Source organism: Gobius niger, assembly GCF_951799975.1.
Source record: "Gobius niger genome assembly, chromosome: 13".
Classification (NCBI taxonomy): domain Eukaryota; kingdom Metazoa; phylum Chordata; class Actinopteri; order Gobiiformes; family Gobiidae; genus Gobius; species Gobius niger.
In genome coordinates, this window is record NC_136864.1 from 2767784 (window position 1) to 2794000 (window position 26217).

The 26217-nt window shown below is 42.2% G+C and overlaps 3 protein-coding genes across 3 annotated transcripts in view; all 3 read left to right on the forward strand.

Annotated features, from left to right (window-relative positions):
* Positions 1-20759, forward strand: part of LOC306973044 (uncharacterized protein) — an 83887-nt gene extending 63128 nt beyond the window's left edge. Inside the window, exon 2 of the mRNA XM_079569852.1 lies at positions 19539-20759. Coding sequence (XP_079425978.1) covers positions 19622-20710 — 1089 coding nt within the window. The 5' untranslated portion in view covers positions 19539-19621 and the 3' untranslated portion in view covers positions 20711-20759. The remainder of the gene's footprint in view (positions 1-19538) is intronic.
* The window catches only part of LOC306973026 (uncharacterized protein), a 66170-nt gene that overhangs the window by 22202 nt on the left and 17751 nt on the right, over positions 1-26217 (forward strand). The gene's annotated exons all lie outside the window — the stretch shown is intronic.
* Positions 11444-12234, forward strand: LOC306972749 (uncharacterized protein; the record flags this gene model as incomplete). The annotated part of the gene is made up of 1 exon (XM_079569455.1): positions 11444-12234. Exon 1 carries the CDS (start codon positions 11488-11490, stop codon positions 12232-12234), a length of 747 nt encoding a protein of 248 aa, XP_079425581.1. The 5' UTR covers positions 11444-11487.

A 26217-nucleotide genomic window follows, 5' to 3' on the forward strand; every position in this document is an offset into this window, starting at 1 on the left:
GCTTTTTGTGGCAAGAGTTTTGCACACAATGCTCATCTGAAAACGCACATGATGACTCACGCGGAGGAGAAACCATTCAGGTGCCCTGTCTGTGCGATGAGTTTTTCACAAAATGTTGACCTGAAATCACATATGACGACTCACACAGAAGACAAGCCGTGCACATGTCCTGTTTGTGGGAAGAGTTTTGCAGAAAGCAGTAATCTGAGGCCACACATGAGGGTCCACACAGGGGACCGACCTTTCAAGTGCTCTGTATGTGGGAAGAGTTTTTCACAAAATGGTAACTTGAAACAACACATGATTATTCATACAGGAGACAAACCTTTCGTGTGCGCAGTTTGTGGAAAGAATTTTTCACACAATTTTGACATGAAGCAACACATGAGGACACACACTGGAGAGAAGCCGTACAGGTGTTCTGTTTGTGAAAAGAGTTTCGCACAAAATAGTCATCTGAGAACACACATGAATACTCACACAGGAGAGAAGCCATTCAGGTGTTCAGATTGTGCAAAGACGTTTTCACAAAAAGGTAACTTGAACAAACACATGAGGACTCACACAAGAGAAAACCATTCAACTGAGCAGTTTGTTTAAAGTTATTCCGAGGTTGAACTGGAGACCCTGCAGTAACATGAGATGAGCCCAAACACAGGCCGCTCAGAGGCCACACATTGAGCTAGTGCACCGGGCCAAACCGTCCCACTTGTGTCGCCTGAGGAGAGGCGACACAAGTGGGATATAGATATAGATGGTCCAGTGACAGCAACAAAAGACAAGCCCAAACCCTGTGAGAATCCTCAGCCTTTGTCCGGTTCCTCTGACCATGACCATCCTCAAAGCTGGTCCCCAAGTACCCGGGACTGTCATTAACCATAAGCTGCACTTTCTGACCTTCTCGTTTATCTGTTGCACGGTTCACTTTCAGAAAAGAAACGTCTAAATCAGGGGTGTCGAGTTCATTTGGAGCAGGGCCAAAAATGTAAACACAGTATTGGTCACGGGCCCAAACAGAAAGTCTGTTTTGAAATATTCATTTTACTAATTCGTATTATTTAATTTTTCTTCGTTTAACATGTATGGTCTAAATCAGGGGTGTCAAATATGCGGCCCGGCCCCTGCCCTGTAGAGCATAAATTCCAGAGTATGTAAAAAAAAAAGTAAGTTTCTAGCCCATTCCTGTGCAGAGTTATGAATTTTTAAAGAATAACCAGAATGCTCATTCTAGCCACTAGGGGGCATTAAATAATAAAAAAAAAAAGGATAGAGTTCCACACGTGTCCAGCAGAGGGCACTGACATAAAAAGAGCTCAGGATATGAACAACACATTATGTAGCCATGTGGTAAATGGACAGTCTGCCCCAGGGCGGCTGTGGCTTCAATAACAGTTTACCAGCACCAAGTGAATGAATAATGACGACTGCACTTTCAGGAACTTGTGACACAGGCTTGTAAAGTGCAATACAAGTGTAAGCCATTATTAATGAAGCTACAGTCAAGTTGGGGCTTTGATCAAATCACAGCTTATTATTATTCATTTATTGGAAACATTTTCTCTATTATATGTGGCCCGCGACCCGACGTGGGAGCTGAATTTAGGCCCGCGACCCAAAATGAGTTTGACACCCCTGCTCTAAATTATATTGTGGATATTAGGGATAGGTTTGCCTGAGTCCTCCTAGGAACGCCCCCACCTCCTAGAGACGCCTCCGAGCTTTCGTCACCAGCCGAGTAACCAACCACTGCTCCTCAGCAGAACCCCCTCCCCACTGATGCCACAGACAGCGTGTGGAGGGGGCGTGTCGAAAAGGCTCAGAGGTTCTTAAAGAGACCGAGGCCTATTTCAAGACATTCACTACAGCCATTTTGAGAGAGCAATTTTATACAAGGCAGTTATTCTAATTTACTGCATTTACAGACCAACAGAAGGTTTGTCATCATTGTAGTGTGATATAGACTGGTGCTGTGTGATTTAAAAAAGCAGAATACCCCCTCTTTAAACGACCTCAGCGAGGGGTACAGGGTCAGATGTGTGAAGACGGCTCAGGCTGACCCTTCTCACCCCGTCCGGGCGTTGTTGTAATGATCCACGGTGTAACAGGTTTAAGAAGTCCATGATCCCAAGAGCAATTGGTCATTTAATTAGTATATTATATGTGATTATACCATGGTCTGGGTGAATACTCGATTCTGATTGGCTGGTGCATTATTTTCGTATAACCGCACACGTAGTCCGGTAGTTAAATCACTGGGATATCACTCCGCTGTGGGCATCGCCATAGCAACGCATGACACAGCTGAATCAGATAAACACGTAATTAGTGACTGACAGGAACGTATGAGATGGATTTTGTTTAATTTCAACGTTTTTGGCCAAAACAAAATGTTTGATAAATGTTTGTAGAGGAGAGTGAGCAGCTAGGTTAGATACTGTTAGTAACATATGAGCTTTCCATTTCTATTGAAAACGGTTAAGGCTATTCATCATTTTCAGGCGTACATAAAATGATCCTGCATTTAAACATATTTGTCTGGATTAGTAAAGTCAATCATAAAAGTTTCAGTTCGTGGGGCCCAGGTGTGAGCGACTCCACCGCAGCTGTTTCCATAAACAGTTGAGCTGGTTGAGCTAGCTAGCTAGCTTCAGGTTAAACAGCGTAAAAGTGAAATAACTCCTGCCCACGAGTGCCGCACATCGGTGTTTACTTCCACGGAAAAGTGCCCGGTTAGTCCAGTTGTGTTGTGATTCTGGCGATGCAGCGTGTGCTTATGTTGTTTCGTTGAGCCTGACTGAGATCCTCGTAATAGCTGCGGAGAATGACTCGCTCTGAGACCAGCCTTCAGTGACCGGCTAATAATCCACAGAAAATAGTCCCGGTGGTCTGGCATAATTAGTGAGTTTAGTAAATGAAACTTATACTTATTATAAATGTTACGTTTGTGGGACCATGGTATAAGCGGATTAAACAACTCGGAGCCGTGCATTCGACGGTTATAATGCACTTCGCGGAGTAACACCGCTCCGCTGCGCGTCGTGGTGTTCTTGACTCCGCGTCGTGCATTATAACCGTCGAATGCACGGCTCCTCGTTGTTTAATCCTTACATATTATTATGTCTTTTATTGTCCTGTTGATGGTCCGTTGTATGTGACTGCAAACTAAATGTCCCCATGGGGGATAATAAAGCTGAACTGAACTGAAAGCTTTGGAAATCTTTTTATAACCTAACCCCCATTTATACGTCTCAATAACCGTATCCCGGACCTGTCTGGTGTGTTCTTGGACTTCATGATGCTTTTGCTCCACAATAGTCTCTTAACAGACTTAACAGTCCAAATCTACACGCTGTGGATCCCCAAATTCTATCCAATCAGAGCAATGATGTCACTTCCGCTAAAAGGTGAAACGTGGTGCCAGGCTCGTTCGTGCGGACGAACAAGGAGGCAGAACTGCTCCTAAATGACTTTCAGAGAACAAAGTCACAAGACACAGGAAATTATCCATTGGGAAGATTCAATATGGACTTATTGACTCTGTATTCGCGGAGAGCTAAATCGGGCTCTCCTATCGGGCAATCATATCACCTTAAGAGTAATCTGATACCACGTCGGCCGCTGAGCAGGAGAGCAGTGTGGCTTCAGGTATGTGTTTGCATTGGTTAATTATAAGTTTTGTTTGGCAGTGTTTGTAAAATGAAAGGAGTTAACTTGGTGGTAAAACAGGTCACTTCTGTGTGACCGGCATGAGCGTCTGAAGAGGAATCTGCCAGCTGAGACCCAGTGGCTTCATGCAGTAGAACCAGTAGGACCAGTGCTTAATTTGTAAATGAGTATTTTCAGGAACACTTTTGGTCTGATGTGATGGATTCAGGGAACAGGCCAAAACATTTGCCGGAACACTCTCATTAGACACCATTATATCAGACCATTTTTTTTGCCGGATCCTCCTAAATATTTCCCGGATCCTTTACCCTGCAAAAAATTGAATTGGGGGAATGCGTTCCTCCAAACAGGGGATCAAATTAAGCACTGAGTAGGACCAACGTGTAAAGATGAAAGACATTCTGGAAAACTCAAGAAAAAACAAGCAAATGATAATTTTGCCAAAATGACAAACACGCTCCACATACTCACGAGTTCCATTGCTGAGGAGTTTTCTCCTCTAAGACGAGTCCTGCAGCCGCCGCCGACACCACCATCAAATGACCTGCTGTATGAAACAAGAGGACACGTTTCACCCAGACCATCGTGTCAATCAATCCACCCAAATCAACCAGTTCTGTCACTCACAAACAACTCACCTTCTCTCAGAGGAACAAGACAAAATGTCATCAGAACCATCGACACAGAAGCTGCGGGTTTATGTGGTTTTCATATCAAAGCCTTATTCAGTGATCATTAATACGCCTTTCAGTTCTTTATATACATACATTAAGTTTAATGTGTAAAATGACAAATGTTTGTTGGCTAATAAGGCAGCACTTTTAACACTTTTGCTTAAAAAGGGCATTTAAATGCTGTGAAAAAGTTGTATTTGTTATATTACAATTTCAAATTATAAATTTTTTTCAGTAACTCGGAAAATAACATTACTTTAACAAAATATAGTAACATATTAGTCATTACAATGAACGTAGCTCGAGTTACAAGTGCATTTAAATGGTGTGTTTTGATGTACGAATGAAAAGATGGCTCCCAAAATAAAATCCGGCAACAACTCAAGTTTAACACATAGGATCTGCAGTTGTGTCTCGTTACGCTGTCAGAACAAAACATGAGAGAATGGGCAGAACGAAGGATGAACTTTTCATCAGTGGGATTATTACTATTGTTAGTTTCTGTTTTGCCAAAAGAAACTCAAAGTGTAAAACTCAGCTACATTTTTGAAACAGAAATATGTTATACAAACATATTACATTTTTGAGGCTGTGACTAAAATATAGAGTGTATTACAATTTGAAAGTAACTTGCCCTACACTTCAGGAAACTGTGAGATTTGTTTGTTCCAGAAAAAAATGGAGCATGTCTTTACGATGTGTAGGAAATTAGATAGAGGAAGGGTTTTAATGAAAAGGAAAATGGGGAAAGGTTTATCTTAAAAGACATTTTATCTAAGACGTCAGATCGAGTATTAAATTATATGTTTGAATTTTTAAAACACACCGGACTCATGGATAGAGTATACTTGCATAGCCTGTATATTTTCTTCCTCTGTAGTTTGCAGGCTACAATATTCCTAAAGATGTAGCCGTAATGACGTTCATGCACAATTTATCCGGAGGGTGGCGGTAATGCGCTAAGTCAGTCCGCATCCGCCGTTAAGCAGCCGAAGAAGAAGAACCTGCTCAGACCCGGAAGTGAGCGCTGTGTTGTGCTGCTGTGTTAGCATTAGCGCGTTAGCTCTGAACAGAAGTGAGTGTGGCAGGCATATCGGGGACAGGAAGAGAATTGGAGACAGGAAGAGAATCGGAGCTAGCGAACGCTGGAGAATCGGGGCTACGGTGTTTAGCGCATGCGCAAGCCTCGCTTGTTTACGGCAGCTCTTATCTCACAGATGGAGAAAGTGTTAATTAGGCAATGTGTAAATTATGTCGGCTATATTTATGTAAAATACATTGAAATAAATAATTGTAATGATGATGATAGAAATGATAATAACGATTATGAAAGATTTGACAAAGCAAAGCAGCTTTATGAGGACCTAACCTATTTAAATCTTATATTTGGCTGCCTTGTGTGTATATATATAGGCCTATACATATTATCATAGATTGTACATTTTTTAATAGTCAATTGTTGTGTTTTTGTTTAGTCAAATCTGATCGTTTATAATTGTTATTATAATTTATATCATCATCAACATCATTATTTTGTTCATTTGTATTATCTATAAATATACACAATTTACAAATTGTTGTTCTGTTGCTTTGTCAAATCTTTCATAATTGTTATTATCATTTCTATCATCATCATTACAATTATTTATTTCAATGTTTTTTACATAAATATAGCCGACATAATTTACACATTGCCTAATTAACACTTTCTCCATCTGTAAGATCAATAAAGTATCTATCAAAGAGCTGCCGTAAACAAGCGAGGCTTGCGCATGCGCTAAACACCGTAGCCCCGATTCTCCAGCGTTCGCTAGCTCCGATTCTCTTCCTGTCTCCAATTCTCTTCCTGTCCCCGATATGCCTGCCACAGTGAGACACTCTTTTGGCCTTAAAGCGGACAGAGCGCAGTGAAACATGTCAGAAGTGAAGCTGAAGGAGGAGCAGGAGCTGTGGGAGCCCGCGGAGGAGGAAAACAGGTGAGTTTAGAGCCAAGACAGGACTCTCTCAGATACAGAGGACTGTCCACAACAACACGAGGCCTTTGTGTCTTTATCAGGGACTTTATCACACACACACTGGGACCAGCTCCGTCTGAACCGCTGAGGAACTGTTTTATTTCATCATCTCGATCCGCTTTTCAATGAATGAATGAAGGAATGAATGAATGGCGATGTGTTTGCTTGTGTGTGTGGTGTTTTTTGGGCCCAATGGCGCAGATGGGCAGCCTCGTCTAGGGGGCGGCTGTGGCTATAATAGTTCAGTTCAGTTCAATTTTTTTTATTTATTCTGCCATGGCGTTATTACAGACATAATAACGATAATAACAACAGCAAATATTCAATGCTGAATAGGAGCAAATTTCAGGCCCCTTTTCTTTTCTTTTTTCCAAAATCTGAGCTGGCTCTGAACAGACGGCTCTTTTGATTTGTTTTCGCCGATATCAAGGTACAATAATACTTTTCATCTAAATCAATGACTGTTTCAAATGTGTCAAACATTGGTTCTTATGTTTCGTTGCCTTCGTATCTTCCAAGTACATTTTTTTTATACATTTTATTGAATTGAGTGATTGTGTTACATGATTTTTGAACAATGTCCAAAGAAGAAGAAACCCCTTTTGTTTTTGTGAAGTGTGTGAATATGGTGCCCAGAAATGGCCCTTTCTTCTGTTGTTACTCTCTGTGATTAACATAAATTTGTTTTGAATATGTATTGGCACCAACTTATTTTTCGCTCTCCACATAATTTGTAGTATTTTAATTTTGACCAATTCATTAAATTTCAAGGTCTGCAATTTTATAAACAATTTGTTTGTGTCTCGTGGGGCTTTGAGAGTCACAATTCTTATAACTGGTGCCTGCATTACCCCACACTTCAATCAGCAGAACCCCCTCCCCACTGATGCCACAGACAGCGTGTGGAGGGGGCGTGTCGGAAAGGCTCAGAGGTTCTTAAAGAGACAGAGGCCTATTTCAAGACATTCACTACAGCCATTTTGAGAGAGACATTTTATACAAGGCAGTTATTCTAATTTACTGCATTTACAGACCAACAGAAGGTTTTGTCATCATTGTAGTGTGATATAGACTGGTGCTATGTGACTGAAAAAAGCAGAATACCCCCTCTTTAAATAAAGGCCCATGTAATGTGCTGGTTGGACTGTTGCTTTAATGCAGTAAACTGGTGAGATAAAGCTGATAAGACTATGTCAAAGTGAGCGGTGTCACTGTGATGGGCAAGGACGTGTTGATTGTGTGACATTAGATCTTTGTTTGAAAGAGTCCGGCTTCTCTCAGACGATGACACCTGTGCTCAATGAGAGCAGAGCTGGGTATTTGGGGGCCACTGCTCTCGCTGCAGCCTCTTAGAGTCCGTGTTGCAAAGAAAGCTGTCACGTAAACACGCTCAGACAAAATCACAGGGAAACTTATCTGCCAGATTTGCCTCTCGCCAAAATGAAGTCCAGTTATTAGAATACAGCAACTCGGAGAGGTTGTGAACGAGGGCGCCCACTGTGCAGTCGCAGGAGCGCTTGTCCCCTGGCAGACCCATAATGCAACGCTATGAATAATGACTACAGTGTGCCGCTTTCAGAAACTTGGTAACACAGGCTTAAAGAGTGTAAGAGGAGTGTAAGCCATTATTTTTAATGAAGTGTTACTCAAATCTTTACATCACAAGTCAAAAAACGAATCTCCAAGCCATTATAAGCAGCCCTTACAAAAAATGCCCCAAAGTATAAGATGAATAATTACAATCATTTGTTTGTGTTGTCTAGATTTTTTGGGCATATTAAAACCTTTTGTTCTTTTACAGACGGATCAAAGAGGACCCCGACTGTGGAGGTAAGAAAAGCCAACCCTGAATATGCAGAAGTTTATTTATTGTTCTCTATGATATAATTACTAAACTTTCAAAGCAAACTGCTGCTGTTTAATGACAGTATGTATGGGGTTCGAGGAGCCAGAGGTCCGCCAGTCTCTTTTATTAAAGGTTATCGCTCTCCAGATGCTGAAATAAACCATAATGCAGGGAGTTGCTTGTGTTTGGCCCCAGTCTTCCTATCCAGCCATTGAATTTCTTTGACATTTGCGCTGTGCAGTGTAGTGATGAATCGGTTTACGTTACACGGAGCTCCTCGTCTTATTTATCCCCTCAAAAAGTGAGAATGAAGCGGAGAAAGACACAGCGGGTCCACACTTTTGGTTTTGGTCCTCATGTGTTTCACTTGAGCCGCTGACAGAGCACAGGCGTCCGACTCGTGTATCAGCGAAACGTCCTCAATTGTACCAAACCCAGTCCAGTTGATGATTTAACCTTTTTTATACAATCAGCTTTCAGTCCCGGACCATGGTATTTGTGGTTTTAACAAATTAGAGCCTATAGAAGGCAACATCTCACCGAACACAGAGATCTCAGCTGTTCATGCGCACCCATGAAACGTTCAAATGTGACTACTGTCTGTAAAACATTGGTATATCTGCATAATGAAATATTAGTCCAAAGTAAAAGATAAATTGGCCTCTGGTGTGATGTAAATTGAGACCATCTTAATAAATGTGAAAGTGCATGCATTTAGTTGCGCCGGTCAGTCGACTAAACAACCAACAGGGTCAGCCCTAACTAAAGCTTCTGGAGGCTGGGAATGGTGACGTTACATCCCTGCTCTGAACGCTGATTGGCTATCTCAAAGTATCATGTTATCATGCTTCTCACATTTACTGCATATTTACTCAAAAGTCTGTAAAGAATTTGTTATGAATTACTTTTACTTCTGAATGTTCCAGAGTTCCCTCAGGAAGCCACGCCATCTAGTTTTCAGGAAGTTGACAAAGGTTTAAGGTAGAGATGCACTGATCCCGCAAGGGACTAGTTAAAATCAAGCTGCAAGGCTGGAGCACCCTCTCAAATCTTTTGTCACCCGAGTTTTCCCTAATTACAAAATGATTCCATAAATATTGCCCAGCCTGTAAGGCCGCTGTTCCGAGTGATGGGCGTTTCATAAGATTGTTCTATGTTTAGTGGCGCTGTTTCACTCAGCTTGTCTAGTTCCATAGGTAGAGCACCGGATTCTCAACCATGAGACTGTGAGATCAATCCCAACCCCCCCTTTTTTTTGTGTGTGTGGGCAACTACTGGAAATAACAGAAATCAGCGCCTATGGTTCCAACCTCATCACCAACGGGGGAAGACACTGTTTCAAAATGGGCGGAACTAAAGAATGGGGGGACAGTAGGGAAAACATTGAGGCAAAACTGGGTAAAATGTCAAATACAATGGAGAAAATGACCCGAAATGACCTCTCTTGTCTCTGCTGTAGGCTCGTTCCCCTTGGAAAACCTGCCTCCCCCCCAAAAAACAGGTGAAAAAATAGATTGAAAATATGGTCAACAAATTAGGAAGAAATGGGTCAAAAGAAGAAGCCGTCAACCACTTGTTAGGTTCAAACTGTTTCTAAAGAAAAACGTTGCTTTGAAAAAGAAGTCAAAGAAGCTATTTTTGTAAAAAAAGAGAAACACTCCTTGAACTCCGTTTTCACCTTTCGCCACTGCACAACAACTTCCTCCGTGCCAGGCCTGGAGGGCTCTGTCATGTTAATGAGGCTGCAACTCAGCCCAGGACAAATCAATAGGCCGGTAATGAGGTAAAAGTGATCAGCTGAGATTAGGGCCGTTCTGAGGTCGTTAGAACTAAGATCTGTAACTACAAAGACGGTGTAGCTGCTAATAGAGGGGCACTACTGAGTCAAGCTGAACTCCTCCCTGTGCTCTTTATCTGGGCAGAGGCTTGAGCTGAATTTGAGTGCGCTTTAGTGCGTTCGACACTTCAACTACAGAGTACAGAAGATGACTCAAGAACCTTCATTGACGACTGCTGCTTGAAAGACTTGTCATTTGGGTGAACAAGTGTTTATTTTGTCTGTCTGTCTGTCACCGCAGGTGTTCAGAGTCCACATGAGGCGGCTCCCAGTCCAGTCCAGATTAAAGAACCAAAGGAGATTCAAATCAAACAGGAGTCAATCCAAGCGTTCCCAGTCATTGTCTCTGTGAAGAATGAGAAAGAAGAGTCTCTGCTTCATGAAACAGTGAAAGAGGAGAACAGAGAGGACGAAGCAGAAGCTGAGAATTCCTCTGACACTGACGACTCTGCAGACTGGACTCCTTCAGCTGAAAGTCCCACTGCACAAACACACACTGAGCAGCTGCAGGAGCCGGCTCATGGGAGCAATGATGGAGGTCCAGACAAACCACACAGATGCTCTCACTGTGAGAAAGAATTTTCAACTCGTTCCAGTTTAAAGAGGCACGTGCGGATTCACACAGGAGAGAAACGGTTCATGTGTACAGATTGTCCTAAGACGTTTGCACATAGTAACGCCTTAGAGACACACATGAGGTCTCACACAGGAGAGGATATATTCAGATGTTCTGTTTGTGGAAAGAGTTTTTCACAAAGTAGCAACCTGAAAACACACATGAGGACTCACACAGGAGAGAAACCATTTAGGTGTTCTGTTTGTGGAACGGGTTTTTCACAAAATGGCACCCTAAAAACACACATGAGGATTCACACAGGGGAGACACCGTTCATGTGTTCTGTTTGTGGAAAGGGTTGTTTACAAAAGGTTGACCTGAAAATACACATGAGGACTCACACAGGAGAGAAACCTTTTAGGTGTTCTGTTTGTGGAAAGAGTTTTTCACGAAACGGTCGTCTTAAAGCGCACATGAGGATTCACACAGGAGAGACACCATACACGTGTTCTGTTTGTGGAAAGAGTTTCTCACAAAATGGTTGTCTTAAAGCACACGCGAGGACTCACACGGGAGAGAACATGTTCCGGTGCTCAGTTTGTGGAAAGAGTTTTTCACAAAATGGCAACCTGAATAGACACATGAGAACTCACACAGGAGAGACACCATTCATGTGTTCTGTTTGTGGAAAGACTTTTTCACAAAATGGTGGTCTTGAAGCACACATGAGGATTCACACGGGAGAGAAACCATGTCGGTGCACAGATTGTCCTAAGACGTTTGCGCGTAGTACTGCCTTAAAGACACACATGAGGACTCACACAGGAGAGAAGCCATTCAGGTGTTCTGTTTGTGGGAATAGTTATTCACAAAATGGTTACCTTAAAACACACATGAGGATTCACACAGGCGAGAAACCATGCAGGTGTCCAGTTTGTGGAAAGAGTTGTTTACAAAATGTTGAACTGAAAATACACATGAGGACTCACACAGGAGAGAAACCCTTTAGGTGTTCTGTTTGTGGGAAGAGTTTTTCACAAAAAGGTGCGCTTAAAACACATATGAGGACTCACACAGGAGAGACACCATTCATGTGTTCTGTGTGTGGAAAGAGTTTTTCACAAAATGGTGGTCTTAAAGCACATATGATGACTCACACAGGAGAGACGCCGTTCATGTGTTCGGTTTGTGGAAGTAGTTTTTCACACAGTGGTACCTTGACCACACACATGAGGACTCACACAGCAGAGAAAGAGAAACCATGCCGGTGTGCTGTTTGTGAAAAGGGTTTTTCACGAAATGTTGACCTGCAAAGACACATGAGGACTCACACAAGAGAGAAAGCATTTAGGTGCACTGTTTGTGGAAAGAGTTTTTCACAGAAATTCTATCTTAAAACACACATGCGGACTCACACAGGAGAGAAACCATGCAGGTGTGCTGTGTGTGGAAAGAGTTTTTTAGGAAATGGTCAGCTTAAAACACACTTGAGGACTCACACAGGAGAGAAGCCATTCAGTTGTTCGATTTGTGGAAAGAGTTTTTCACAAAATGGTCATCTTAAAACACACATAAAGACTCACACAGATGGGAATAGGGTTGTTCCGATGGCTGATGTCATCGTCCATTGTGATGAATGAGCCAACTTTATGATGGACGACATCATTGTGATGCCCCGCCCCCTCCTTTCAGAAACACACACAGATTTTCTGTAGGTCTAATAGCTATGGTTGGGTATAGACTATAGAGGAAGCTCTCCCTTTGATAAAATGTACTTCTTTTCTGTTTTTTTTTTATATAAAATTTAAATACTGTGTAAATATTATGAACTGTATTTTATGCTTTTTGTAGTGTTTTGTAGTTGTATGCCATATGCCGATTAATGCTACTGTACATGTCCCTGTCAAATAAATAATTCAGACTGCAGGGCTTAATGCTTGATTCAGATTTTTCTTGCATTCATATTACTCTAAAATACAACCTGTATGTGATCTCCTGTCTGAATGGGTTGCAGGATGCTCTGCTATTTGAGGAAGTAAACCTGTAAAGTCCTGTGGGTCGAGCAATGTAAGGTTTTAGGAAGCTCACGGAGCGAGTGCATCAATAACCAAATCATTTTAAAGGAACAGGCCACCGTTTTTACATACTGAGATATGTTCTTACCTGAGCTTAGACGAGTTCATTTGTACCTGTCTGGTCTTCACGCGTGCCCTCAGTCACGTAAACACAGCACAGATGGCGCGGATGTCGAATTACTCCTGGTTATTAATATGCCTTACAATAGAGTTCCCCTTTTTATCCACATTGTTTAATTTTGTGTAATTATACTTTATAGTGTAACACTTCACATAACCATATTTAAATAGGGAAAACGTGGAAGAGCTTGGCAGCTTCTATCCTCACCTGGTTTGGAGCTATAGAGGAGGAGAGGCTGTGTTTTCGATAATGAGGGCACGCATGAAGACCAGACGGGTACAAAAGAACTGGTCTAAGATCAGGTAAGAACATATCTCTGTATGTGTAAACCTTGGCCTATTCCTTAAAGAAGGAAGAGAGACAGTTTTTTGGACTGTGGACTTTTGTGGAGCAGACAGAGCGATGTCTTTAACGAGAAAAATGGGGTTGACACATCTGGAGAAGAAGTCCCTGATACAGTCGGTGTTTGTGGATTCCAGCACGTTCATTACAGTCCATCCTCATCTGACGGGACAAAAGCTGCTCCACACAGACGTTAATCCACATCTAATTTTGTGGGTCCTGACTAAGACAACGGAGGGTTTAAGTCGATGGACTTCTCAGCACATCACAGATCATCTCATCAGGTTTACCTCAAGGATCTGTTTTCCCTCCGGTTTTATTCACACAGTACACTGAGGCCTGCAGAAGCCCCTGCACTGGGATCACATAATTAAATACTCTGATGACATAGTTATAAAGGCAACAACCGACACAGACGGACGGCTACAAAAGGAAATGGACATATTTACAGAATGGTGTCTTAACCTCAACACATCCAAAACAAAAGAACTGGTCATAGACTCTCATGAGGGACATCATGACCCACTCACACTCCACATGTGTTGACGCAAACAAATATCTTGGTACTTCAATAGATCAAACTTACATTTCAACTAAACAGCGAGCACAGTTTTTCAAAGTTCCAACGACTTTCTGTCTGCAGCCCTGTCATGGAAGAGGAACCAGGAACCCCAGCAACAGAGACTGGACAAGAAGAACTGAAGCTCCAACAAGGACTGGACGCTCTGCAATCTTGGCCCATCTTCTGAGGGACTTCCATCAAGTCTTTCAGTCTTAGTGCAGGTAAAGTGGCATTGATTTAGAGGTAGAAATGACGATGTCCAGGGGTTATTGCACATGATTTTTGCATAGTAGTCATTGCACATGAGTTACAGTCTTGTTGTACAGTCTGACAACAAGGACGGGGAACTCTGCCACTGCTTATGTGGACATCATGTTTGCCTGGATACTTCATTGGCCTGAGCTTTACATTGTCTTGTTTACTGTTTTATTTCGTTGCTTTGGACAGGAATCACCAATTTCTGGGTTTATTTCATCAAAATGTAATCGATTTGCCTTTAAACATGCCGATATCAATTCAAACAGCACTTGAATTGATTCTGGTTTATTTCCATGAATCTACAGCTTCAGTCTGACATCTGCCATACATTTATTCATAAATAAGGCACTATGTTATTAAAAATACACACGTATGTGCAAACTGAAACTATAATACAAATGTTTTACTTGTTTGGGGGGGGCTACATATTCTTTACATTTCTTTACAATATGAAACTGTTTTTGAGGAAGATTTGCCCCCCTTAACCTCTTAACTCCCACCTGAACGGATCCCATTTTCTCCAGTTTGGCTTTACTCTAATCAAAAAGCTTCTTGGGAAAAAAGCACCAAAACAGCTACAAAAAATGAGAAGAAAACAAGGATGTAAACGCAAGTTTACATCCTCACAAAGTGTGACAAAAATTCAACTAAAATGTGACAAAAATTAAAAAGAAAAACATAAAAAAGGTGACACAACACAGCAACAACGCGAGGAAAAAGATCAGTTTTGTGGGTCTTAGCTTTCAAATGAGGTGTTACACAGACCTATATATTGGCCAAAGAGGACAGAATGAATTTGGTTCAGGCGGGTGGTAAGAGGTTAATAAAACAATGTAAAATGTCCAAATAGGTGGGGGAAAAACAAGTGCCATACTGAACATACTGAACCCTAAACTTAGTGTTTTTTTTGGATTATACTTAATCAGAATAGTAGTTTTGTTGCATTGCTTTTGTACAATCCTGTGAGGCAACACCATTGTGATATTGGGCTATATTAAACCATTGCTTGATTGCGTGCTTGGTTGATTGAAGTCCAATAGTCAGTCCTCACGGCCTTCTATAAATGCTCCATTATGTCAGTCGTAACATATAATATTACAGTGTTGTTGTTTTTTTGGATCCATTGGCGCCATTCACCGCAACCCACCAGGAAAATCATCACACAGGAATCACTAATGGACATGTACAGTCGGGTCCATAAGTATTGGGAAGTCTGAATTTGTATCTTTTTGGCTCTTTAAACCACCACAGTCTGTTTCAAATGAAACAACCAAACCAACCAACAACTGCAGCTTTGATTTGAGGCTCTTTACATCCAAATCAGCTGAAATGTGTATGAATGACAACTGTTTGTAAATGTGCGCCTCCCACTTTTGAAGGAAAGTAATGGGACAGAGTAACAATTATAAATCAAACTAGGGCTGCTCGATTATTGAAAAAATAATAATCACAATTATTTTAGTCATATTTGAAGTCATGATTATTCAAACGATTATTTGTTGCCTTTAAAAAAAGAGTCTTTATTTTATTCATATATTTATCAATAAAAACAAAACAACACAATATGCTGAATATTTTCTGTTTTCTGAACAGTCATAAAAGTACAAATGATTTCAAGTTTGCCCCAATTAAGGAGAGGTCTCTGTTTCACACCTGCCCCCTGCTGGCCAGCCCTCACACCTGCGCAAGCAAACAGAGCAGCGCGGCCTGATGACATCATCACACAGCGCCGTTTGTTTTTATGTCAGACAAAAGCATGAGCCGTGGCACGTGAAAAGTGAAGGGAAAATAATCCCAACGCCATGAAATAATGCTTTGCACAAAAAAAAAAAGAAAGAAAAAAAAAAAAATTGAAAGAAAAAAACAAAACATTTTTTTTTCGATTATTGTAATTTTGTAATCGTTTAGTGTAATAATCGAAATTGTAGTCGAATGCTAGTGAGGTTGCAGGGGTTGGTTATTGAGCTAGTTTTACCTCTTGGACCTGGCAACCCCGCTCAGACCCCGGAAGTGAGCGCTGTGTTGTGCTGCTGTGTTAGCGTTAGCTCTGATCAGAAGTGAGACACTCTTTTCTCCTTAAAGCGGACAGAGCGCAGTGAAACATGTCAGAAGTGAAGCTGGAGGAGGAGCAGGAGCTGTGGGAGCCCGCGGAGGAGGAAAACAGGTGTGTTTAGAGCCAAGACAGGACTCTCTCAGATACAGAGGACTGTCCACAACAACGCGAGGCCTTTGTGTCTTTATCAGGGACTTTATCACACACGGACCCCACACACACTGGGACCAGCTCCGTCTGAACCGCGGACGAACTGTTTTCTTTCATCATCTTGATCTGTTTTTCTTTTATCGCGTTTCATTTGGTTTAATCCGTACATGGCGCATGCGCACTTCACTCCTATTGCTGGGTTCAGGTGACATCCCAGCGTTCTAAAGGCCGATAATATTATATAGAGGTCAAATTATTTAGTGTTTGAGGACATTTTTTGTCTTGTACAGAGAGATCATGGACCCAGTGACTGATATTAATGATCATTTTTTGTAATTCCTACATTTTCTTTTTAGATACGACTTGTGAAAGTGTAAAGCAGAACCTGCAACCCAACATGTCAAAGTGACTAAAACGTTTCCCTGATTTCTGTCTTCTCCCCTATTATTATTTGTATTATTATCATTATTACACACATTTGTTGTTATCAATGTACAAACTATAATGTATTAGTATTGTTTAGATTTCATGGGCAGTCATTTAAGCCTTTTGTTCTTTTACAGAACGATCAAAGAGGACCCAGACTGTGGAGGTAAGAAAAGCCAAACTGGAAAATACATAAGTTTATTTATTGTTCTTTATAGTATAGTTACAACAAGACATAGCACAGCACGTCGAGATAAAGAGAGCGCATAGATGGGCCGACATGGCACATCTGTCTCTCCGTCCCCCACAGCGCCTCGTGAGGGCAGTGACAGGTGCGGGCGAGTCTGTATTTTACTTTGGCTTAACGTTTTATTTCACAGCTCTCACTTTGCGAAAAAATATCAGGATATATATTGTATATTCAACCTAAATATATCGGGATATTACTTTTGGTCCATATCGCCCGGCCTAGCCCCAGACTCCACCTTAACTACCATATTTCCTGGGGGGAAACCCTGCTGTTCATATGATGTTTATGTTAGAAAACATGTGTGATTGCAGGATCAATTGAGCTAGTTTGTTTTTTAAGGGTTATTTTTGAAAGACACTAAGCAAAACAAACAAAGCTTGTTCAAATACCTTACCTTTCGACGGACAAGGAATTTCTACTTCCGTCTTCATCAGAGGCGTCTCCCAACGTGCATGATGCGTCTCTTATAAGCGGATTCAGGTCCAGGTTAAAGGTCAGGCCTACCCAGATCGTATCCCAAACCTGACCGAGTGTGACACAGATATTGAATATTTTGAGCGTCACACCTTTTCCTATCCAACCATTTACATTTGTGGCGTAGTATCTCGAGTGACAACGGCTGGGCAGAGTTCATACGAGCGTTTTCGAGCCAAATGCGATGATGCGCGAATGTTTTGGCTTGAAGTGTCCCCGCCAATATTGACACCAAACCTACATGTTTGCAAGACAGCAGGTCCATGAGCTTCTGCGCCTGACGTTACACTTTTGGTTTCAGTTTTCATGTGTTTCACTAGAGCCGCTGACCGGGGACAGGCGTCAGGCTCTTGTATCGGCTACTGCAGTGTCGGACCGTGGTATTTGTGGTTAAAACAACTCAGAGCCTGTAGAAGTGACGTCTCACCTATAGAAGGACATCTCACCAAGACACAGAGCGGCTGATCTCATGAAACATTCAAGCGTCACTACAGTCTGTAAAACAGAGCTGAGCAGGGCTTTTCCAGGGCAATTCCACAACCGCCTAGGCCTCAGGGGAACTGAGAAACATCAGGATGAAAATTGGTTAACTATATAATAGAGCTAGTATGGACATGCTGTATTTCATTTTGAAGTGCAGAATCTGGAGAATTCAATTGCTGAGTTATTTTTAACCTCCGCTATTGTAATTTAGTTCGCTGCACAAAATGCCCCGTCTAGCAACAGTATGCATGGAAGTTCAGGAGCGAGCAGGAGCGTTAGCTGGCACTGCAATGGTTCACTCCCCTACGGAGGACCCAAGGGGACGTGCGATCAGGGTACGCCATGAAGCAAAGCGGTGATTGCTGTGGTGTTCCACATAAAAATCCGATGAGCGTGTCAAGCTAACCCTTAGCCGCTGCACCTTCCCCCGATGCGCTCGGCTCACTCTGCGCGGAGGTGGAGCCGGGACACAGGCAGGTGAGCCAGACCTCCAGAAGCGTCATGCGGTCATGCACTATGAGGGCAGAACCATTTGTGCCAATAGCTGACAGAAATAGCACAATGACAAAAAATGCTGGCAGGGTCAGACAGCGAGCCACACGCACAGGCCAAAATGTATGGTTGAAGTGTCGAATGTTTCGCCTCTCATCCAAAAGGCTTCGTCAGTGCACAAGTTTCAGCTCAGCCCAGATAATGACCACTGGGAGGAATTCAGCTCAGCTCAGTCCCTCCCCTCTGTCAACATCTACTCTCACCTGTGGGTAAACTTCTCTGTAGTTCTACATCCTAACGATCTATCGCACACCTGAGTTTCAGTCTGAGCGGCTCTAATCTCAGCTGATCGCTGCTAATTACCTGCCAATTGACCTGTCCTTGGCTGAGTTGCAGCCAAGGTGGTGGTCAGAGGGTCCGTTGGCGCAGACGTGTGTAGTCGCGAAAGCGCCTCTGATAGTCTCCCCCAGGGGAAACTGAAGCTACAAACGTAGTTTACCACCACCAAGTGTGGAGTGTATGTACAATTGTCTCATGTAAAGCGCTTTGTGACTATATGTCTGTGAAAGGCGCTATATAAATAAAGATCTTCTTCTTCTCTGTCCTCAAAGGACTGGTTGGTGGCTTTGAGGTGGAGGTGAACAGCAGACTGAGGGCTGCTTGTGCTTTCCCTGCAGTGTTGAGAAAACCTATTCTGTAAGACTTGTTTGGTTTCTCCAATATAGCACTCTTCCATTCCGCATTCTTCTTCTTTGCAGCAAATAAAATAAACCACATTGCTTTGTTTGTGGCTCTGGACCAGTTCATCCCAAAGACAAAACCCCGAGCCACAAAAAAAGCAATGAGGTTTATTCTATTTGCTGCAAAGAAGAAGAATGAAAGAGTTGCCTTGTGTACGAAATGCGCGGTATAAATAAAGTTTCCTTGTCAATAGGCAGGTAATTAGCTAAGATTAGGGCTGTTCAGACTGAAACTTGAAAAAGGTGTGAGTTAGATTGTAACTTCAAATATATTTACCCACAGGTGAGAGTAGCCGTTGATAGAGGGGAGGGACTGAGCCGAGCTGAACTCCTCCCTGTGGTCTTTATCTGGGCTGCGGGCTGAGCTGGAACTGCAGTGCACTGACAAAGCCGACGAGAAACATTTGTCACTTCAACAATATAGAGTAGAGAAGATGACTGAAGAACCTTCATTGAAGACCGCTGCTTTAAAGACTTGTCATTTGTTAATCAAATGTTTATTCTGTCTGTCGCTGCAGGTGTTCAGAGTCCACATGAGGCAGCTCCCAGTCCAGTCCAGATTAAAGAGGAACCAAAGGAGATTCGGATCAAACAGGAGTCGATGCAAGCGTTCCCAGTCATTGTCTCTGTGCAGAGTGAAGAAGAAGAGTCTCTGCTTCATGAAACAGTGAAAGAGGAGAACAGAGAGGACAGAGACGGAGCAGAAGCAGAGAATTCCTCTGACACTGACGACTCTGCAGACTGGACTCCTTCAGCTGAAAGTCTCACTCCACAATCACACACTGAACATGAGCCGGCTCATGGGAACAAAGTGAGTGAAGATGCAGGACCAGACAAACTACACAAATGCCCTCAGTGCGGGAAAGGACTTTCAACTCGTTCCCATTTAAAGCGGCACGTACGGAGTCACACAGGAGAGAAGCCATTTGAATGTCCAGATTGTTCGAAGAAGTTTGCACATAGGAGTGCCCTGAAGACACACATGAGGACTCACACAGGAGAGAATCTATTCAGCTGTTCTGTTTGTGGAAAGAGTTTTTCACAAAATGGTAACCTTAAAACACACATGAGGACTCACACTGGAGAGAAACCATGCAGGTGCCCTGTTTGTGGAAAGAGTTTTTCACAAAATGGTAACCTTAAATCACACATGAGGACTCACACAGGAGAGACACCATTCATGTGTTCTGTTTGTGGAAACAGTTTTTCACACAGTGGTGCTTTGACCACACACATGACGACTCACACAGCAGAGAAACCATTCAGCTGTCCTGTTTGTGCAATGACCTTTTCACACAGTGGTGCCTTGAAATCACATACGAGGATTCACACAGGCGAGAAACCATGCAGTTGTCCTGTTTGTGGAAATAGTTTTTCACGGAATGGTTATCTGAAAATACACATGAGGACTCACACTGGAGAGAAACCATGCAGGTGCACTGTTTGTGGAAAGGGTTTTTCACGAAATGTTGACCTACAAAGACACATGAGGACTCACACAGGAGAGAAACCGTGCAAGTGTTCTGTTTGTGAAAAGAGTTTTTCACGAAATTGTCATCTGAAAACACACATGAGGACTCACACCGGAGAGAAGCCATGCAGGTGTTCTGTTTGTGGAAAGTGTTTTACAAGAAATTGTTACCTGAAAACACACATGAGGACTCACACAGATGACCTGGCTGTCCAGTGAGTTTTTAATATGCCTTTTGTCTTATTCATTTAAGTCTATCATCACAATGTCCTGAAGCCCCTGGACCTGATCATACTGGCAGGCACTTGTTCAAAGCCTGCTCTCGTCAGCTGGCAGGAGTGCTGTGCTCTTTATTCACTCACTCCCTGTTAGAACACTCAAGAGGGGACTCTCTTTGGAAGTCCTCTGTGTTATGCCCAATTGCCATAAAGAACAACCCCACCGTAGTAACGACTATCGCCAGTTGAGTTAATAGTGAAATGTTTAGGGATGCACCAATACCGATACCATTGTCTGGTATCGGGCCGATACCACATTCTTGTACTCGTACTCGTACTCATTCATGAGGTCCCAATACCAGAAACCGATACCATTTGACGTGTGGTCAGCGCACCTACGAGGCGCAGCTACGAGGCGCAGCTCTCAGCTGAGGAGAGAAGAAGCAACAAACTGGAGAATTCTTTAGTGTAAATCCAATAATCCACATAGAGCTGACTTTATTACAGACTGCGCTCTCTAAACCAGAGTCTGAGCTGGATTTAACCAGAGCTAAATGTTGCTTAGTGTTTACAGCATACCGGCTAACATTGCTAACTCGCGGCTAGCAGTTTTGGCTATTCTGACGCCGTTTTATGCCCAGGGGTTTAATCATCTGGAAAAACTAACCCAGCGACTAAAAAGTCCTCAGAAAATCCAAATTAAAGACATACAGCATGTTTATATTGAGGGAAAATGAGCTGCAGCAGAACAATGAAAACGCTGTAGCTACTCGCCAAGTTACTACAAACACACGAGAAAATCTACAGGAGCTGAAGTAAAGACGAAAAGAGACCATTTAAGTAACATCTCAATACTATTGTTAAATAAAAATACATAAATGATTAAAGCTCAGGCATTGTGGAGCTTTAGGACATGGGCTTTTCTGTCTGATGGACAGAGCAATAAAAATTTAAAAAATTATATTGAATGAAAACCAAATAAATAAATAAATGGCATCAGCACAATTCTAATACAACTGCTCTTAAACGTGTCGCCTACTTTACTTAAGGAAATGTACATGAGTAAATTTACTGATTACAAACCAATCTGCTGTGAAAAAAGAAAGAACTTTGAAGAAAATGCCTTGTACTCGTATCGGTATTCGGTATCAGCGAGTACTTAAATCAAAGTACTCGTACTCGTATCGGTTTTAGAAAAAGTGATATCAGTGCATCCCTAAAAATGTTTTGAGCAGCTAATTTTGTCATGCCGTCAGAATTATGTTGGTTTACGGACAGTCCCCCTCCAGTTTGCATACAAGCAACACCGGGGGGTTGATGACGCGATGCTCGATGTTCTGCATGAAGCCCTCACACATCTACTCGGACGGACTGCGCTGTTGCTTCTATTTGGAGGCTTGACAGGCTTGCAGTCAGATCAGCCTGAAGTGAGCACATGTGCGATTGTAAAAAAAAAGAAAAGAATTCTCTGAGCTGTTGCTGCTAAGAACTAAGATGTGAATGAAAACCGTTTCCTGATTGTTGCTCGTACTTTGGTGACAGTGGAATAGTTTGACCAGCCTACCTTTCTCTGACACTTGAGGCAAATCCAGCCACTTTCTTCTCTCCCTCTCCTGGATATTATTTTATTATGTTTAGAGTGCGTAGAACGTGTCTGTCCAGCGATCATGTCACGATAAAATCCCCTTTAAAACATGTTTGTAATCCAGAGTATTCTTTATTGAAGCGTATAATTCCCCTGGTCCGAAGGTTCGGGAAAAGGCATTTGAAACCACAGCTGCTGCTTGTATTTGTGGATACGATCACACATCAGCACATCACAGTTCATCTTAACAGGTGCACCTCGAGGATCAGCCCAGCACAGTCGGACAGCTACAACAGGAAGTGGACATATTTACAGAATGGTGTCTTAACCTCAACACATCCAAAACAAAAGAACTGGTAATAGACTTCCGACAGGGACATCATGACCCGCCCACACTCCACATCAACGATGATGCAATAGAACGTGTTGACGCATACAAATATCTCAGTACAACATTACATTTCAACCCAACAGCTAACACATCGACAGCAGCGACTTTAGCTTTGCAAGCCTTCAGTCCAGACCATGGAGGAACATGTGCCTCAGTCATGTAAATAGAGCACAGACGGTGTTAGCATTTAGCCTCCTCTCCTTTATCAGGCCCAACGGAGGTGAAGTTAGAAGCGACCGAGCTCTTCCACGTTTCCCCTAATTTAAATACGGTTACATGTACTTACACCAAATGTATGTGCTATTCCTACACCTTGCAATATAGTTTCCCTTTTCATCCGCTTGGAAAATCAACATGTTTAATTTTGTGTGACTGTACTTGGATCATGTAAAGGCTCATGTAACTGCATTTACATAGGGGAGCTTGGTCACTTTGAAAGGAATAGGCCACCGTTTTTAAATACTGAGATATGTTCTTACCTTAGCTTTGACGAGTTCTTTAGGACCTGTCTGATCTTCACCCGTGCCTTCAGTCACGTAAACACAGCGCAGACGGCGTTAGCATTTAGCCTCTCCCTCTCTCCTCTATAGCTCCAAAACAGGTCAAGACAGAAGCTACCAAGCTCTTCCACGTTTTCCCTATTTAAATATGGTTACGTGAAGTGTTCCACTACAAAGTATAATTACACAAAATTAAACAATGTGGATTTTCTAAGCGGATAAAAGGGGGAACTATATTATAAGGCGTAATAATACCAGGAGTAGTTCGAATCTTCACTTTACTGAGCGGATTTCAAACCACTCCTGGTATTATTACGCCTTACAATATAGTTCCCCCTTTTATCCGCTTAGAAAATCCACATTGTTTAATTTTGTGTAATTATACTTTGTAGTGGAACACTTCACGTAACCATATTTAAATAGTGAACACGTGAAGAGCTTGGTAGCTTCTATCTTGACCTGTTTTGGAGCTATAGAGGAGAGAGGGAGAGGCTAAATGCTAACGCCGTCTGCGCTGTGTTTACGTGACTGAAGGCACGGGTGAAGATCAGACAGGTCCTAAAGAACTCGTCAAAGCTAAGGTATGAACATATCTCAGTATGTAAAAACGGTGGCTATTCCTTTAACTTCCCCTCTGTTTGGCTGCATAGAGGAGAGGAGGAGGGGCTAAATGCTAACACCGTCTGTGATCTACTTACGCGACTGAGCGCACGCGTGAAGACCAGACAGCTACGCATCAACTCGTCTAATCTCAGGTAAGAAGCTGTGCCCTATTAGTTTAATATTACAGTTTGGTTTGGATCCCTTAGCGCCGTTCACCGCAGCAAACGCCCACTCAGCAGGGGGCGTCCCTGCGCTTTGTCGTGTTTATGACTGACTGTTCATTGTTTCTTTTATTTATTTTTCCTGTGCACTGATAAAAGCAATGCTGCTCCACAAGTGAAGTTCCTAGCGGATTAATAAAGTTCTTATCCTATCTTTTTTTGTATACTTAAACTCACTAAATTAAATATGGTCACTTGAAATGCACCAGATTGCTATAAATGACACCTGTTCAACTAAACAATCAAGTTGAACATTTTTGGCGGTGTGTGAGAAGTCATTCAGCTAGTTTTATCTCCAGGATCTGGCAACCCGGCCTAGACCCCGGAAGTGAGCGCTGTGTTGTGCTGCTGTGTTAGCGTTAGCTCTGAACAGAAGCGAGACACTCTTTTCTCCTTAAAGCGGACAGAGCGCAGTGAAACATGTCAGAAGTGAAGCTGAAGGAGGAGCAGGAGCTGTGGGAGCCCGCGGAGGAGGAAAACAGGTGAGTTTAGAGCCAGGACAGGACTCTCTCAGATACAGAGGACTGTCCACAACAACACGAGGCCTTTGAGTCTTTATCAGGGACTTTATCACACACGGACTCCGCACAAACTGGGAACAGCTCCGTCTGAACGGCTGACGAAGAGCTTTATTAAATGTCGATCCGTTTTTGAGTGAATAAAGATGTGTTTGCCTGTGTGAGGCGCAGGGGCGGAGCTAGAAAAGAAAAAATGGGTGGCAAGCAGGGTCAGGGATCATTTCTGGGTTGGCAACACCTTTTACAGTGTGGGATGTTTGAATCAGGGGTACGCAAGTTTTTCCTGATTGCAAGGCATTTTTTTCCGCTTAGGCTGAATCTACCAAAATAATAGTGTCGTAATGTAAGTAGGGGGTTTCTGACTCGGGGTAAAGTTTATATATATATCATCGTCTTGGGAACCACAGGAGTTTAGCTATAAAGTTGTTTTAGTTTTTTGTCCTGTCAATAAAGTACCAAGTAGCTTCTTCTCTAGTTATACAGACCAAAAAGACTATTAAATGACTAAGGCTTTGAAGATCTGGACTGCAACTAGTCCATAAAGTGCCAGGTTGAAAACTACACTAGAATTTAGACTAGAGCTGTGCAATTAGTCGAAATTCGATTACAATTATTACACTAAACGATTACAAAGTTAGCATAATCGGAAAAAAATATATACCGGTATATCTATTTTTTTATTTTTATTTTTTTATTTTTTTTTCAAAGCAGACTTGCATTATTTCAAGGCGCTGGGATTATTTTCCCTTCGCATTTCATGTGCCGTGGCTCATGCTTTTGTCTGACATAAAAACAAACGGCGCTGTGTGATGATGTCATCAGGCAGCGCTGCTCTGTTTACTTGTGCAGGTGTGAGGGCTGGCCAGCAGGGGGCAGGTGTGAAACAGAGACCTCTCCTTAATCGAAGCAAACTTGAAATCATTTGTACTTTTATGACTGTTCAGAAAACAGAAAATATTCAGCATAGTTTTTTTTATTAATAAATACATACATAAAATAAAGACTTTATTTAAAGGCAACAAATAATCGTTTGAATAATCATGATTTCAATTATGACTAAAATAATCGTGATTATTATTTTTTCAATAATCGAGCAGCCCGAGTTTAGACATTTCCAGACAAGGACAAAACCTTCCTGAAATCAATGGGGTGGCAACACCTTTACTGTGCCACCCCTCAGGATCCGCCCCTGGTGAGTGGTGGTTTGTGGGCCCAATGGAGCAGCTGGGCAGCCTAGTCTGTGGGGCGGCTGTGGCTACAATAGTAGCTTAGTAGTAACTTACCACTACGGAGTATAGTGTGAGTAAATAATGACTACAGAGTGCCGCTTTCAGAAAATTGGTAAAACTGGTTTAACCTCTTAAGTCCCGCCTGAACCAAAAGCATTTTCTCCAGTTCAGCTTTACCCAAATCCTGTAGGCCAGTGTAACACCTCATTTGAAAGCTAAGATCTACAAAACTCATCTAAATGGATCTTTTTCCTCACATCATCAGATTTTTTTCCATCATTTTTTGGGGGGGATTTCAACTAATTTTTGTAACTTTTTTGTCAAATAGTAAATGTTTTGTCACTTTTTGTCACATGTTCATCATTTTTTCATAATTTATTTTTACATTTTTTGTCATTTTTTTGTCATTTTTTGTAAAAAAAAAAAAAAAGTCAATTTTTTGTGATATTTTTGCCACTTTT